At 39.1% G+C, this 12974-nt stretch overlaps 1 protein-coding gene across 1 annotated transcript; it reads right to left on the bottom strand.

Annotated features, from left to right (window-relative positions):
- Positions 1-8315: 8315 nt before the first annotated feature.
- LOC110861877 (zinc finger protein 43) lies at positions 8316-12545 on the bottom strand. Its single transcript, XM_022111012.2, has 5 exons — positions 12219-12545; positions 12040-12155; positions 11644-11854; positions 11346-11506; positions 8316-9451 (listed from the first exon to the last, which is right to left on the bottom strand). Exons 1-5 carry the CDS (start codon positions 12269-12271, stop codon positions 8676-8678), a joined length of 1317 nt encoding a protein of 438 aa, XP_021966704.2. The 5' UTR covers positions 12272-12545; the 3' UTR covers positions 8316-8675.
- Between the last annotated feature and the right edge of the window lie 429 nt (positions 12546-12974).

Below are 12974 nucleotides of genomic sequence, written 5' to 3'. Positions count from 1 at the left end.
GAAAGCTTTGGGGAAAGGTCGTTCGAGAGATTGAAACTAATACAAATTGTGTTAAGAAATTCTACCAAACCCTAAAGAAATCGGACGACACTAAATAAAATGCGTTGCCATTCAAAAGAAATTTGTGCCAAGGTTGCGAAGACCACTGAGGAATAATGTGCATGAATAAGTACACTCTTAAAAAAATCAATAACCGTTGGTATTGATACGTGACTCTACCGCGTGGTATTGATCCGGTATTGAGTTAATACTACGTGGTAAAAAAATTAATACCAATTAGTATTAAAATTATTACCATGGGGTATAATTTCAATACCGGTTCTATACCAATATGGTATAACTGTTTAATACCAAGGCGGTAGAGTCACGTATCAATACCGTTAAGTTTTTTTCAATACCAAGTTTCTAAGAGTGTAAGTAAACTTATGTGTGCTCTTTAAGCGAGAATTCACATTCTCATGACACCCGAGTAAAATTTCACAAGAAAAATGCAAACGCTCGTATACGAATTCAATCCTAATTTCACTTAGGTAAACTGAAAATTGTGAAAATTCCTCAAATCTGTGTTAAACTAACTATGTAAGGTGCATAATTGTTGTGGTGACCTTGATCAAAATAGGACCGAAATGGCCGGCGTCCTGTTAGCAAATCATTTGAACGTGGACATGTTGCATAATAATTTGGCGGACCAATTGTAAGGATTACTTGACACCTTGATAGTCCACCCTTGAATGCTTAAAGTCATTAAATTGGTACAAATTCAAGAAGAATCTCGCTCACACCATAATTGTGTGATTTGATTTAAACCTTTATTCATGTGTTAATCGAAATCACTTTACAAAAACTGGTTTAAACTCTATGACAAACATAAGCGACCGAACTGTTGTCTTTGGTAGACAACAGTTCGTTGCCACCGTAAAAGAAAGTAGAAATTCACAGAAAAAGGCCACAGACAAATATCAGTAAAAGTCCCTATAATGTTACTAATTGCCCTAGTAGCTCAGAGGTCAGAGCACTTGACATGAATTCAAGGGAGCCGTGGTTCGATTCCCGGCTGGGTAACAATTTTTGGCATTATTCGGGATTTACGTATTTGATTTCTAAACATAAGCAATATGAAAGCGCACTAAAATAACTAATAGTTAAAATGTTAAAATGTCATAGTTTTACATCGCCAGGACTCAGAATTCACTTCTATTCAGCCTCAGATGGCGACTTCTTGCCATAATTTGGTAGCAAGTTGTCTCATCCCCAGAGAGAACGGACTCTGCCTGGGGCTGTGCACAGTAACATTGCTATTCCGTATGGCTGGGCTCACCCTGTCACGAGACAGCACCTACCCCGTACTAACACCGAGCCAAGTAGGATTAGCAATAGCTTCCCGGCCAGAGGAATCGAACGTGTGACTGCGTGGTGACAGTCTTACCCTCGTTCCACTGAGCCAAAGGGTCTTGCTTAAGTAAAGAAACATATCATTACGGTTGAGAATGTTGAGTTCACGTACCGCTTTAACAAATTGGTTGTAACTCATCCGTAGGTTCCAATCTCTTGTCCCAATCTCTTGAGCTTATTCCAAGGTACAATAGCACGATATTTTAATTATGCTACTGTAAGAACTGAAAAGCACTTTTAGTACATTTATGTCTGCATTTAAAATTTTATACTTTCACAAAAACATTTAGACTTTGTTTATGCTACCACAGATATTTACTAATTCTACAAACAATACTAAACTCCATGTAGGCCAAGTAGCCGTCGTATTTGACCTTTAAGCCTTTACATTCGAGAATAATACTTACAATACCAAAAATCAGACACGTTCCACACAAAGCTAAACTCTCTTTTACAGCTTTCATGGAGACAGGATCCGACTCGTGGAATGTGATTGGTTCTCTCCCATTGGACATGGCCTTGAAGAAATATCTTTCGTAGTTTCTTTTATCACGGCGATAGACGAATTTTAAAGGTACATACAATTCACCCATTTTATGCCACCTCGTAATTAAACCGGAGCTTGACAATTGTCCAAACCCTTTCTGAAAAATAGGGAAAAGAAAGGTTTTCCTCCCCAGGGCAAAAGATGTCAATCTAAAAGGCGTTGTCCCATCTGTCGCGTGTATAATTTTCCGCCTACCACTTAATTTTATGTAGGAAGTAACATGGTTTAGAATTACTTTGTCGTCCATAATTCCCCATACTTTGCTACGATCAAACCCAAGCGACACATTCTGAAAGTGTTTAACATTACCAAAAACTTTGGCCATCACTTCAAAATGGCTAAGTCCTTCGAAGGAGACAAGTCTGTAATTCAGTTTTTGTAACAGCTTGACAAAACTTTTTTGTTCTTTGTATATTTCGATATATTCTGGAATATGCACTGCTTTTAATATTGACAGTTCAGATTGCTTGGCAGTGGACATTGTTATAATTGGAATGTCTGAATCTACAAGAGATTTGAGTGTATCGGGAAGTATGGGTAGCTTGACTGCACTTAAAAAGGAGTAAATTGATCCCACATATAAATTATCCATAGTCAGGTAGCGTCCTCCTAAAAACCAGACCGTGAGTATGGGTATTGCAACCCATTTCTTATTGTGGAACATTACAAAAATGTAACCACTAACTTGCCCAAGTAAAATCGAAGCCACATTAAAAAAATCAATGATGAACTTCACCGCTATAAATCTTTTAGTGTCACTAACTTTAATAATTAAGGTTATAGTTAAACAACAGATTATTATAATTGTCCAAACAGTTTCACTGAAAGGCGACAATAATGCCCGTATCCCAGTTAGCCCGGTAGGAAACGGGGCAACAAACATAAATTGTATATTATCCCATCGTACTTCATAACTCGAGTAGAAGTCTCCCGATATCCAATCAATTAATGCCTCACCGAGAATACGGCCTGTCTCAAAATCATAGTAAGCAGACCGGTGCAGAGACATGTCCACCAGGGTGAAGTTATGCTTCACAGAAAGCGACAAGATTGGACACTTACCAAATGAAGTTGACATTTTGGGGTTAAATTGTTTGGTATCGCATTGACTCATTTTATAAGCCCGAACATCAGAGACAGCCACGTTTTCTTTGTTCAGATTTCTATTTAAGGAAAACCAGATAAACTTAATTTTTATAAGAGGGTAATCCATCCCGCTAATTTCCGCCATTTTCGTCCAGCCGCATAAAATACAGGGAATGTAAATTTTATTCGGTTAATGGTAACTGAATAAAAATAGACTCGCCGTTCCATTAATGTTGTGGTAAAAATAATAATTCCATAGATGAGTTAGTTGATCAGTGTGCAGGAAAATGTAGGAAGGATTTAAATCAGACGTGGTAATAATTAGCATGTCCTCAAAAGTGTAGGAAATTTCTAAATTGCTTAGTTTTTCTATAGTGTTAATATTAAGAAATATCACGGGTGTTAGCCTGGAGGCAGAATGTGGTCCAAGTTTTGATCTGTCCTTGCCATGAAGCATCATGTTTGATTCGTCCGCATAAAGTGAATTATGGACAATTGGCGAGTAAGGATTTGAACGGATTAATTCATGGAATTATGGTATATTCCGATATATATCTACCGAGGAGGCATTAAACAGGTTAGTTAAAAATATTATGTGACAATTAAGAAAGATATTGGGCACGTTCCAAAGACAATGTGATGGAGGAACGACCAATCCAGATAGTGCGATGTGCGTTAATATTATTTGTCTCATTGTTTCCATCCTGATTGGGGAGAGAAATAATAAGTGCGATAATAGTGGATTCTTGTCAAAAATAAATAGTAAAATTACTAAATAATAGCTGTACTTCCCCTGGTAAAAGGTTGAGATTGTTGCTGCAAATACGAATTGAGAATAGATATTTAAACCTCTTGGAAGCCAAGCCCTTGTTTGCCCAAGTGTTGCCTGGCAACAATATGCAACACAAATCCTTTTGATCTTCATAAGTGTATTGAAATTTAAATTTTAAACCTAAATAAAGTAGAATATATAGAACGGGTTACTCCTATAAATGTGTTTCGTGACGCCAAGCAAGCAAATGGCTGCTCCAATAACATGCAGCGGATTTTAATACATTTCTTATAGAACCAAATAGGGAGCACGCTTCTCCGATAGTCTGGGGGAAATCAATATCTGCATTATTCTTCCTTCCACTTTCCAATGACTAAAATGTCTGTATGTAATTGACTTCCTGGTAGCCAAAGGTTTAACATTTTCTAATGATGCTAACGCCGAGAATCAATTGGAATTTGTCATCGATATTCTGATTGGAAAGCATTGTCCAAGAAAAAATTCTCCACAAAAACAGTAGCCGATCCTATTTTATTCTCTTTAAACTTACATTTATTCGGCATTTATAAAACCACCCCCACCCCCATCAAATCCACCCCCACCCCCACCCTCATCCACCCCCACCCTCATCCACCCCCACCCCCACCCTCATCCACCCCCCTGGAAGAAATTTATTGGTTCTTAGAACATGCATGTCTGAGTAACAAGTGTCTGTTGGATGATAGACACATTAAGTACGTTGGTATTCTAAATTATTTGCATATTTTGGTAATAAAATTCTGAACTTAAGGATTCGCCGCCATCCCGATTTATTAACTCGAAGTTAATAACTTTCCATGTTTGTGTACCTCACATGAACGATTTAAAAGTTACTACATACACAAGACCATTAAACGAGATAATTCAAATAATAAGCAAAGAACAGCTCATGGGCTAAACTTTTAGCATGTCTTTGCGTCCGCTTTATAGCGAATTTTGGTGTTGTCACATAAAAAAATTACCGTAGTGCAATTAAATTAGTACCTAGATGCACAATCGAGACCAGCCATTCGACTACGTAGTATTCGAATGTTTTTTATATAGATTGATATGGTGTGCCGATAATAAATCGCGGTATACTTTGGAGTAGGACTCCCAATGAGTTGAGTTGAGGGTTAACTCAACTCAACTCAATAAGAAAAATCACTGACTCAAACTCAACTCGACTCAAATTGACCTTGTTGACCAATGAAGGACGTGAATCCGACATGACGTTAATTGACTTCAATAGCTTTGGCTATGCCCTAATTGATGAATACCAGTTTGATTATTACCAAGAATACACACTTTATCAACTTGACATTCGACCCATTAATTTCATAGCTGTAACCAATCCTCCCTCTATTGGAAGCGGACTGAGCACGTTCATATCCCCTTTCGAATTGGAGGTCTGGACATGTCTCCTGATGAGCATTTTGTCAGTAGCGGGATTTTTAACTTTATTATTAGCTCACCCTGCGTAGCACGAGAGCTATTGAATTCCTCTTGTCCGTCCGTCCGTCTGTCTGTGTGTTCACGAGTTTTTTGCATCAATTGATGCTAATTAATAATCCCCTTGACCATTATGGAATAAATTAGGCGCACCATTGGTATCGAACAATCCGTGGCGCAAATGGTGCGAATTAATTGTGCAACTGGATCGAGAAAGGACTACAATTTTGGAATAGGTAGCACCGTTCGTATTGAACAGTTGGTTATCCAAACTGATGCGAAACAATTAGATGAGCATCAATTGATACTCACTAGAATGGATCAGGTCCATTTTTTCATAAATTAATAGCACCGTTGGTATCTAACAATCGGTAACACAAAATGATGCGAAACAATTGGGTTAATTGATGCAAAAAGCACCAATGGTACAGAATAGCCGGGAGAATTTATTATATAATTTTGACACAAATTTTTTGAAATTTTATTTGACCCACCACGGTTAATCTCCAACAGTGGTGCAAAATACTTTGTCATCTTCCTCGTTTTTCTGCACCATTGATGCATAATTGCATAATAATTATTGATCTATTTTATGCCTCGTTTTTCTGCACCACTGGTGCATAACTGCTTAAAAATTATTGATCTATTTTGTTGAACTACTATAATTTTGCAGCCAAGGTGCAAAGGTGCCAGGTATATTACAGGGTGCGCTCGTGCTCGTGCTACGCAGGGTGAGCTAATAATTCATAAGGTCAAGAAGGCTGTCAACTTGTAGAATTGAATGAACACATAAATATGAGGAATTAATAGGTCGGTCAGAGATAAACTTGACATGGTGTGGTTTGAGTTTTTTTTCGTGTTGATTTTTTAACATGTACTTTTTGAATTGTTTGGATGTAGTTCACTAGATACTTAGTGGGGGCAGGCTAAGTGTTAATAGCTAAAAACTTTAAAACCGTTGGAGATAATAAAAATCTGATAAGTGCATTGGATTGCTCGTGCGATTTTACATAAATAACACCTATCAGTTTTTGACCACTTGAAAAGCAGATTAGCATGGAAAATATTCAATGGAAGAAGGTGTCAATAATTTTTCACTACAAAAATGGAAAGAGAAATGGCGCATTTTGAAAATGTGACAGGAATTGAACGTGCATTTTAATTTAGCCAAGGAACTATAAAAACGCTCATGGGGACCGGGTCGACTAAGAACAGTCGAAGAAAATTTTTTTGAAAGCCTCCAAGGACCACCCCCATCGTGAAAGGGCTGAAAAATAGAATCCGAAGAAATTCACGACATTCCAACGCGAAATAGCCTCACAGCCGACATTGTTGACGCAGATTATCCAATGAGTACTCAAACTGGACCTTAGGCTTAAGGCTCTGAAATGTTGTACTTGCCACCTCCTGATCATGCCCATAGAGAAACCCCTACTACAGAAATGAAGGGCTCTCCTCAAGCGGTACGCGGCAAAAAAGTGAAGAGGATTCTGTTTACTGATGTTGAGCAGGATTCTAGTCCGGGCAAAAAGTCCTGTTTTGATGGGAATCGAGCGTGCACGCCCTCCTCCCTACTTCTGCACGGATTCATATGAAATTATCAACTTTGTCCTAGAGATGCGAAATTTGGCATGCACATGCCCCAACATATGCTGCATCATAATACAACATCAATTCCCGTTCCGTTCGCTATAAATTTTTCAGGAAAAATCAAAAAAAAAGAAATGATAGGGGTGACAGTTGGTTTTTGATGTTTCCTGAAAAATTTATAGCGAACGGAACGGGAATTGATGTTGTATTATGATGCAGCATATGTTGGGGCATGTGCATGCCAAATTTCGCATCTCTAGGACAAAGTTGATAATTTCATATGAATCCGTGCAGAAGTAGGGAGGAGGGCGTGCACGCTCGATTCCCATCAAAACAGGACTTTTTGCCCGGACTAGAATCCTGCTCAACATCAGTACAGATGAGGATATTTTCGCATCGGAAGAATCTTTTAACAAACGTATTCACCTAATCTACGCACAATCGGTCAGAGACATCCCCCAATATAGACAAAAGGTCAAAAAGTCACATTATCCAGGTTTTGTCATGGTTTTGGCAGGTGGGAGCAAATTGGGGCAATTCCTCTACTTTTTGTAGAAAATGAGGGGAACGTGGGGGGATAAAATTTCTTGAAAATGTTTTTGAAGTGTAGAGGCCTGAAAAAAATTTTTGACCACGGGATGGAACACTTTGTTCAGGAATCAGTGCGTGCTTCAGAGGAGGACTGCAGGCGGCTTTTTTAGCACTGCATTAATGCTGGGGGTGGAAATTTCGAAAACTAAAAATTATTTTCTGCGCAGAAATTAATTGGCTTTCCAATAAGACTAACTAGAATCTTGTAGCACAAAAACTGTTGAAGCTATGGCGTTTCATTCTATTAACACTTAGCCTGCCCCCACTAAGTAATATCAAAATATCAAATAAACCGCATCAAACATAAGTAAACGGTGTAAATTTAATCCGGTAACCTTCATTTTTCTGCCCCCGCTTGATACAAAGTCAGCCATAATTTTTGATCCCGTTAATGTTTTTCTAAGAAATTTTTACGATACGTGTAATGAAGGTAGGTGCTAATCATAAGCACCACAACATTGGGACGCAGGACCTAGAAGCGGGAAATTCCAAGTGAAACCAAAGTTGTCCAAAATTCGGAAGTGTCCGGAAAACTTGATGTCAATGTATAAACAAAAATTTTTACAAGGATGAAAAACGAGTTTGTGGGATAGTCAGAATTTGGCAAAATATTTTAGGGTAAAGTTGAAAAATGAGCAATTTTTAGCACTGGGATAAAATTGAAGTTGAGTTTGCTTCCTCCGCCCTTTAAAAATCGCCCACTATCCCACAAACTGCCTGAAGAAACGTTGGTTGCATGGGCATGGACCGGATAATTTCGAAATTTCAACCCAATCGTAGGGTTACACTTCACACCATCGCATTGTTAGTTACCGGGTTTCTTAGAGTCTGTTCATAAAGTCCAACAGGTTCCTTACGCAGACACAATTTCATATTTACATAGGCAAGACTTTTAACATTTATTCCACGGTTTTACTTTAAAAAATCGAATGTAACATCCTTCCAGCATTAAATAAATGAAAATTTCTTAACACGGACTAAAAACTAGACAAAAGTAGCTATCCAGCTAGTGGGCCGTGCATAAATTATATGCCGCGGGAGGGTTTAAGGCTACAATCGTTTCGTATGTTAAGCAACATTTATGGAGCGGAGTCTAAAAAGACGCAAGTATTGCATTACATAATTAATGGACGACCACTTATAGAAACTATCCAAATAATCATAACTCATAACAAAACTATGCCACACATGTCCAATTTACAATTTTTGTTGCACCTATCACTTGAATTAAACTCTTGGCCTATTCAACCCTCTATTTTTACTGGCCGGATTAGCATGCGTTTTGACATGATATTTTAAATGGTCTCCTCTCTTAAATGCTTTTCCGCACAGGTGACACGTGTAACTCCTCACTTCCTGGTGGACACAGCGCTCATGCGACTTCAAGCGTGTCAACGTGCCAAACAATTTTCCACAGAGCGTGCACTGGTTCGATTTTTCCGAGTGGAGCACTTGCACGTGGAGGCTCAGCGATTGGCTGAATTTGAACGTGTCCTTGCACTGCGTACACTTGAAGGGGCGCTCGTCCTGATGTTTGCGCATGTGCTGTTGCAAGTTTGAATTGAGGTGGAACGACCATCCGCAAAGTTCGCAAACGAAGGATTTGCACTCGGAATGGATTTTGGCGTGGTTCTTGAGCTGACCTTTCGGGAATTCGCGTGGGCAGAGGGTGCACTTGAAGTCCATGGAGCGCACGGTGTGGCAGCGCTGTGTGTGCAGGGCGAGGCCGTTGTAGGCCAGGATTTTGTGGCAGATGGGGCACGAAACGGGGGACTTGTCCAGGGTGGGTGCGCGACCGCGTTTTTTTAAGGGTGGGGGTATGGTGGGAGAGTTTAAACTGGGAGGTTGATCGGTGAGGGTGGCGGGTTTTGAGGTCTTTTTGTGGCGGGGGATTTGTATTTTTTGGGGTGAAGAGTGATTAGTTTTACGAATGGGGTTCACACTACGTCGGGTTTTGATCAGATTTCGGATTCGGATGGAGCGCAGTTGAGGGGTGTGGGGTCCTGTTAGATTTAAAAAATCGGTAAGAAGGTTGATGGGGTTAAGACTCTATTTACTTGTCAGCAACCAAATTGTTAAAATTCACACATTTTTAATCATGTCTCGGTTTGTGGAATTTATTTGAAAAAAGTGGATTACAAATTTGTGGCCAGTGAGTTAATGGCGAGCGAGCTAAGGTTAAAGTATTTCTGAAGGGTTTTTAAATTTGAGGTCTCCTCCGTAAAAAACTCGTAATTTGAAGTATCTATTTTTATTGGGAACGGCCTGAAAACTTCTGAAACAAATTCCCATAGACGACAGACTAGCTTTTTCGGCTGTGGAAAATGGAAACATACATCGTGGCCATAAAGTTTCTGATGACCCTGAAAAATCCCATTCCCGCGCACAAAAGTTGCTAAAACTTTCTTCCTGTTTTGTTTTTGGTACTAATTTTTTCTGACAATGTCCACCAGACATTTATCCTCATTTGTGGAAAAAATTATAAAAATCCACCAACTATTGGATGAAGGAGAAGGCATATCCCAAATCGCTCTAAAATTTCGGGTTCCCTGAAATACCTTCAAGTTGTGGAGGTACCAGAGCTCATCCGGGTACGGAAATCATCTCAAACCACCCGACATACACTCAGTTGTTATTACGATTACGAGTTTAGAAATAATCTGCCGAAAATCTGGTAGTTCGACAATAAAGTGTACAGGGGTCCTAAATCTCAAAAATCGATTTAACGATTTTGGTAAGAAATCTCTCGTTCCATTCTTCGGGGTCATATTAAAACAAGTGATTGGGGTCACATAGCTTCCAGAATTATAAGGCAAAGTCGTTTTCGGACAAAAATATTCAAGGTCTAGCGGATTTTGGTCCCTTTCTCGATGAAATTTGACTGCTGGTTTAAAAGGTCAGGAAATTTTATGTACGTACACGACCGAAATGAGTGGTCATCCGGTAGCAGATCCTCACTATACGAGGCAGAGGTCCACACCGCCGATCTCACGCTGCCGCGCCGCCATACGCCGATAGCATTTTAATTAGCCGAAAAATCTGATTTCCTACTCCTTTAACATTGCGACGCCGCGCCGCGCCGCCGACGCCACCGAAAAATCACCAAAAAGTGGCGCCGCCGCCGGCGAAAATTTGTGGGCGTCGACCTCTGATACGAGATACCAAATTGTGAATAGAAACGGGGTTCACGAGACGGAGATTAGAAAAAAATGACTACCATTAATGGTTTGTGTTTGGCTCTGCTCTCGAGGCGCGATGGAACTGGATGTCACTTTGGTTGCCAAAATGTGGAAGGACCGTTTCACCGTGACCAAATCTTACAAGTGTACTTCGATACTGTAGGGACTAATCTACTTTTTCCAAATTCGAAAGAAATTCCATCTCAACAGGATGGGTCACCAGCCTGCAATTCAAATGCTACCAATTGATTTTTCGAGTAACCGTCGTTTATCATCTTAAGGAAGTGGGTGTGGCTCGGACACTGCCCGGAACTGAACCGATTAGAGCATTTATGACCTAAGCTCAAAAGCAACGTGTGTGTATAACAAGTTCCACGCGATTGAACCTCCCTACTCGAACGTTTTTTGAACCACTTTTTAAAAAATTTCCAAAATTGTTTTGGAAAATATGTGAGAAATTTTCAGGACAAAGTTTGTCTGGAGGATACCTACAATACTGATGCATAAAATGCTATAAAAGATTTGGTTAATAAAATTTGTTTCTTGTGAAAATAACAATTGTTTGATACCATGCTTCGCCTCATCAGAAACTTTATGGCCACGATGTAGATAGATAGTTGCCCGACCTTTGTCGCTTTGTTGGACAAGGGTTAGAAATGTGCTGCCAACTTTGACGAGAAGTTATCGATTCCGTCACGCTTAAGTATTAAGTAGTTACCAGGGGTGAAGTCGTCCTTATCATCGTCGTCTTCACAGGGGGACTCGCAATAGTAGTGAGGACCGTGGGGGTTAGGAATTTCATCATCGGAATCAAAATCACGGGATACGGAGGTCTTGTCGAGGGACGATGCTGGTTTCCTCGCCGGGATGAAGGTCGATCTGTGCGATATATTTATGTAAATTCGTAATTATCAAATTGTATCTAAATCTTTGACATTTGCAGAATTGCAATCTTATCAGAGAAATGGGAGACACTTTGCGCTAAAGCAGTGACAATATGGATAAATGTGGCTTACCCGGACGCCTCATTTTTAACGTCACCCGTTTCCTCGTCCCCCTCTGATTTCATGGTAACTTCATGACTAACCAACAGTTGAAATAAAGCATTGTCGTCATCCTTTCGTGACTGAAGGAGGTCATATTTTGCCCGAAATTTCCCCTCGACCTCGTCCAATCCGGTATTTATGGATTTTAGTCCGTTACTCAGCATGCAGCATAAATCGTAATCTGCAAAAAATGCTTTATTTAATTTCAGGGTTTTAAAATTATGAAAAATTTTGCTACAAATTTGCCAGCAAATATGTACACTGTGTACATATGTGTTCCTTTGTCTTTGTCCTTAAATTACAATTAAACGGCACAGGCATTAATGCACTGCCAAATTTGCTATATAATTTCGCCAAAAAAATTACCATCAAAATACTTCACACATTTGGTAGAAATTAACCCCAGTTTGGATTCTACATCGGCAAGCAAGCCCCTTAATCTGTCCAATTCGACGAGAAAATTTTTTATGTTGTTCTCCTCCCTGGAAACATTGCAGAAATTAATTCTATTTTTTTCATAGTTTTGAAATTTTTTGACAACTCACTCATCCTTTTCTTGCTTCATGTCAATAGTCTGCTCTCCAAGTGTGGTTTCCATCTCGAATTTAAAATTTAAATTCACGATTTGAAATTTGAAATTTTAATTTTAAATATTAACGGTAGAAACATTAGTGTCTAAAGTATTTAACTCATGAAATTAATTACTTTAATTCAAATTACGAAAGGCGTACAAAAGTAAAATTTAATTAAAGTGTATAGTTTGCTTTATTGTTCTAATTTATGATTAAATGTGCAATATTTTGCAATGTTTACATTCGTGTGGAGAAGGTGCTGACGGATCAGCAGGTTGGTAACCATGGTAACAAGAGGGACACAGGGCGATGCATGCGCATATTGATGACAATGAGAGGTGTCTTTGTGAATGCAAGGAATTTGGCTTCTCTGCAAGAAATATGTAAAATGTGCATGCAAATGATGGATTTGCATACTTCAAAATTTCTCCTTGTAAATTTCCAGCGTAGTGAAAAATTAGGTTCTAAATCGTTAATTGTAATGAATGCCTATTTAGATATTCTTGGATGCTCGTGGGAATGTAGGTAAAAATACAAGGTTACTTATTTGAGTGCCCACCGATATTTCTTCTATTAAGGGGCCATCCATATATTACGTCATCAAGAATTCTCGATTTTTGCACCTACCCACCCAAAGTATACAATAAGAGATAGGGAATTTTAACATGGCAAAGATAGACCTGAACCACCTACACATTAAAATGATAACACAATACATGGATGTTCCCT

This window comes from Folsomia candida, unplaced genomic scaffold, assembly GCF_002217175.1.
Source record: "Folsomia candida strain VU population unplaced genomic scaffold, ASM221717v1 Fcan01_Sc046, whole genome shotgun sequence".
In the NCBI taxonomy this organism is placed as follows: domain Eukaryota; kingdom Metazoa; phylum Arthropoda; class Collembola; order Entomobryomorpha; family Isotomidae; genus Folsomia; species Folsomia candida.
Note: the sequence above shows the minus strand (reverse complement) of the source record. Positions and strands in the feature narration are given on the sequence as shown.

Excerpts from the sequence above, each read along its gene's own strand:
- LOC110861877 (XM_022111012.2), bottom strand. The coding sequence starts at position 12,271 with ATGGAAACCACACTTGGAGAGCAGACTATTGACATGAAGCAAGAAAAG. Across the intron at positions 12,156-12,218 it reads ATGAAGCAAGAAAAGGATGA|GGAGGAGAACAACATAAAAA; the intron begins GTGAGTTGTCAA and ends CAATGTTTCCAG. Across the intron at positions 9,452-11,345 it reads TAAGGACGACTTCACCCCTG|GACCCCACACCCCTCAACTG; the intron begins GTAACTACTTAA and ends TAAATCTAACAG.